We start from the raw sequence: 964 nt of genomic DNA, 5'->3' as shown, positions 1-964 counted from the left end.
CAGGAAGAACCTCCTGCGGAGTCATCAGCCTGAGGACCTGCACATTTTTTCTCTACACCCTCACTGAGCTGGACGAAAGAGCCCTGAGGCTGCTGTAGGAGACTTGAGTTTCCAAGCTGCAGGGTAAGGACCTACCTCCTGTGTAGTAGCCATAGGCATACAGGATTCTCCCAAGGATCCAGGTGAGACCAAGCCCTGTGGCCACCCGCTAGAGAGAAGAAGGAGAAGCATTAGACGTTTGGAGACTTGCCCCTTACATGTGCTTAGAGCAGCCCTGCTTCAAAGAAGTGTCCCCAATGTGGGTCCTGACCTTGCTGGGACAGGTGGGAGTCAGGGCGGGGAGGTGGGTGATAGATGCAGTGTGCTAAGGAGTTGCTTTCATGATGCCTGCAGTGAGGGAGCGTGTGATGGGCTGTGGAGCCTTGCTCTTCTGCAGCACAACTCTTCCCAAGCCAGAAATGGTTCAGTCACAGGGGCAGCACGTACCGAATCTCATTTCACCACTGTCCCATTAGTGACCCGGACCAAGTGCCAGGATCTTGGGGGCAGCTGCTGCCCCGAGCCCCACTTGCTGCCTCCAGAAGATGTACAGGTTTTCCTGTTGCAGCTGTGACAAACCTCTGTCCAGCAATTTACAGCCTGCTGCAGTGGGGCTCCGGTTTGCCAGGTCTGCCTGTGCTGCGTCCTTCCCTCTCTGAAAAGTATTCAAGAAGGACCCGATTTGTCTGTCTGTGGCAAAGAGAGCTGCTGGTCTTGGCCTCTCCCACACACCTATCTCCACCTGGGTTGTCTACATCTTTCAGTTAAAATAATCCAGGCTTTTTTTTTTTTGGTCCTTTGCACACCTCCTTTGGTGGTGGAAGTGAGGGGGATGATCACCATGTTCCCATCTGTTCTTGTCAGGTAAACTCCTCAGGAAATTGTCTTTAGACGGGGGGGGGGGGGGGGGGGGGGGTGTGGTCCC

The 964-nt window shown here is 54.4% G+C and overlaps 1 protein-coding gene across 1 annotated transcript in view; it reads right to left on the bottom strand.

Moving 5' to 3' along the window:
- Positions 1 to 964, bottom strand: part of MGST3 (microsomal glutathione S-transferase 3) — a 3,558-nt gene that overhangs the window by 374 nt on the left and 2,220 nt on the right. Inside the window, exon 4 of the mRNA XM_010139347.1 lies at positions 136 to 208. Coding sequence (XP_010137649.1) covers positions 136 to 208 — 73 coding nt within the window. The remainder of the gene's footprint in view (positions 1 to 135; positions 209 to 964) is intronic.

Source organism: Buceros rhinoceros, unplaced genomic scaffold, assembly GCF_000710305.1.
Source record: "Buceros rhinoceros silvestris isolate BGI_N320 unplaced genomic scaffold, ASM71030v1 scaffold15587, whole genome shotgun sequence".
In the NCBI taxonomy this organism is placed as follows: domain Eukaryota; kingdom Metazoa; phylum Chordata; class Aves; order Bucerotiformes; family Bucerotidae; genus Buceros; species Buceros rhinoceros.
This window is presented reverse-complemented; position numbering and strand designations above follow the sequence as displayed.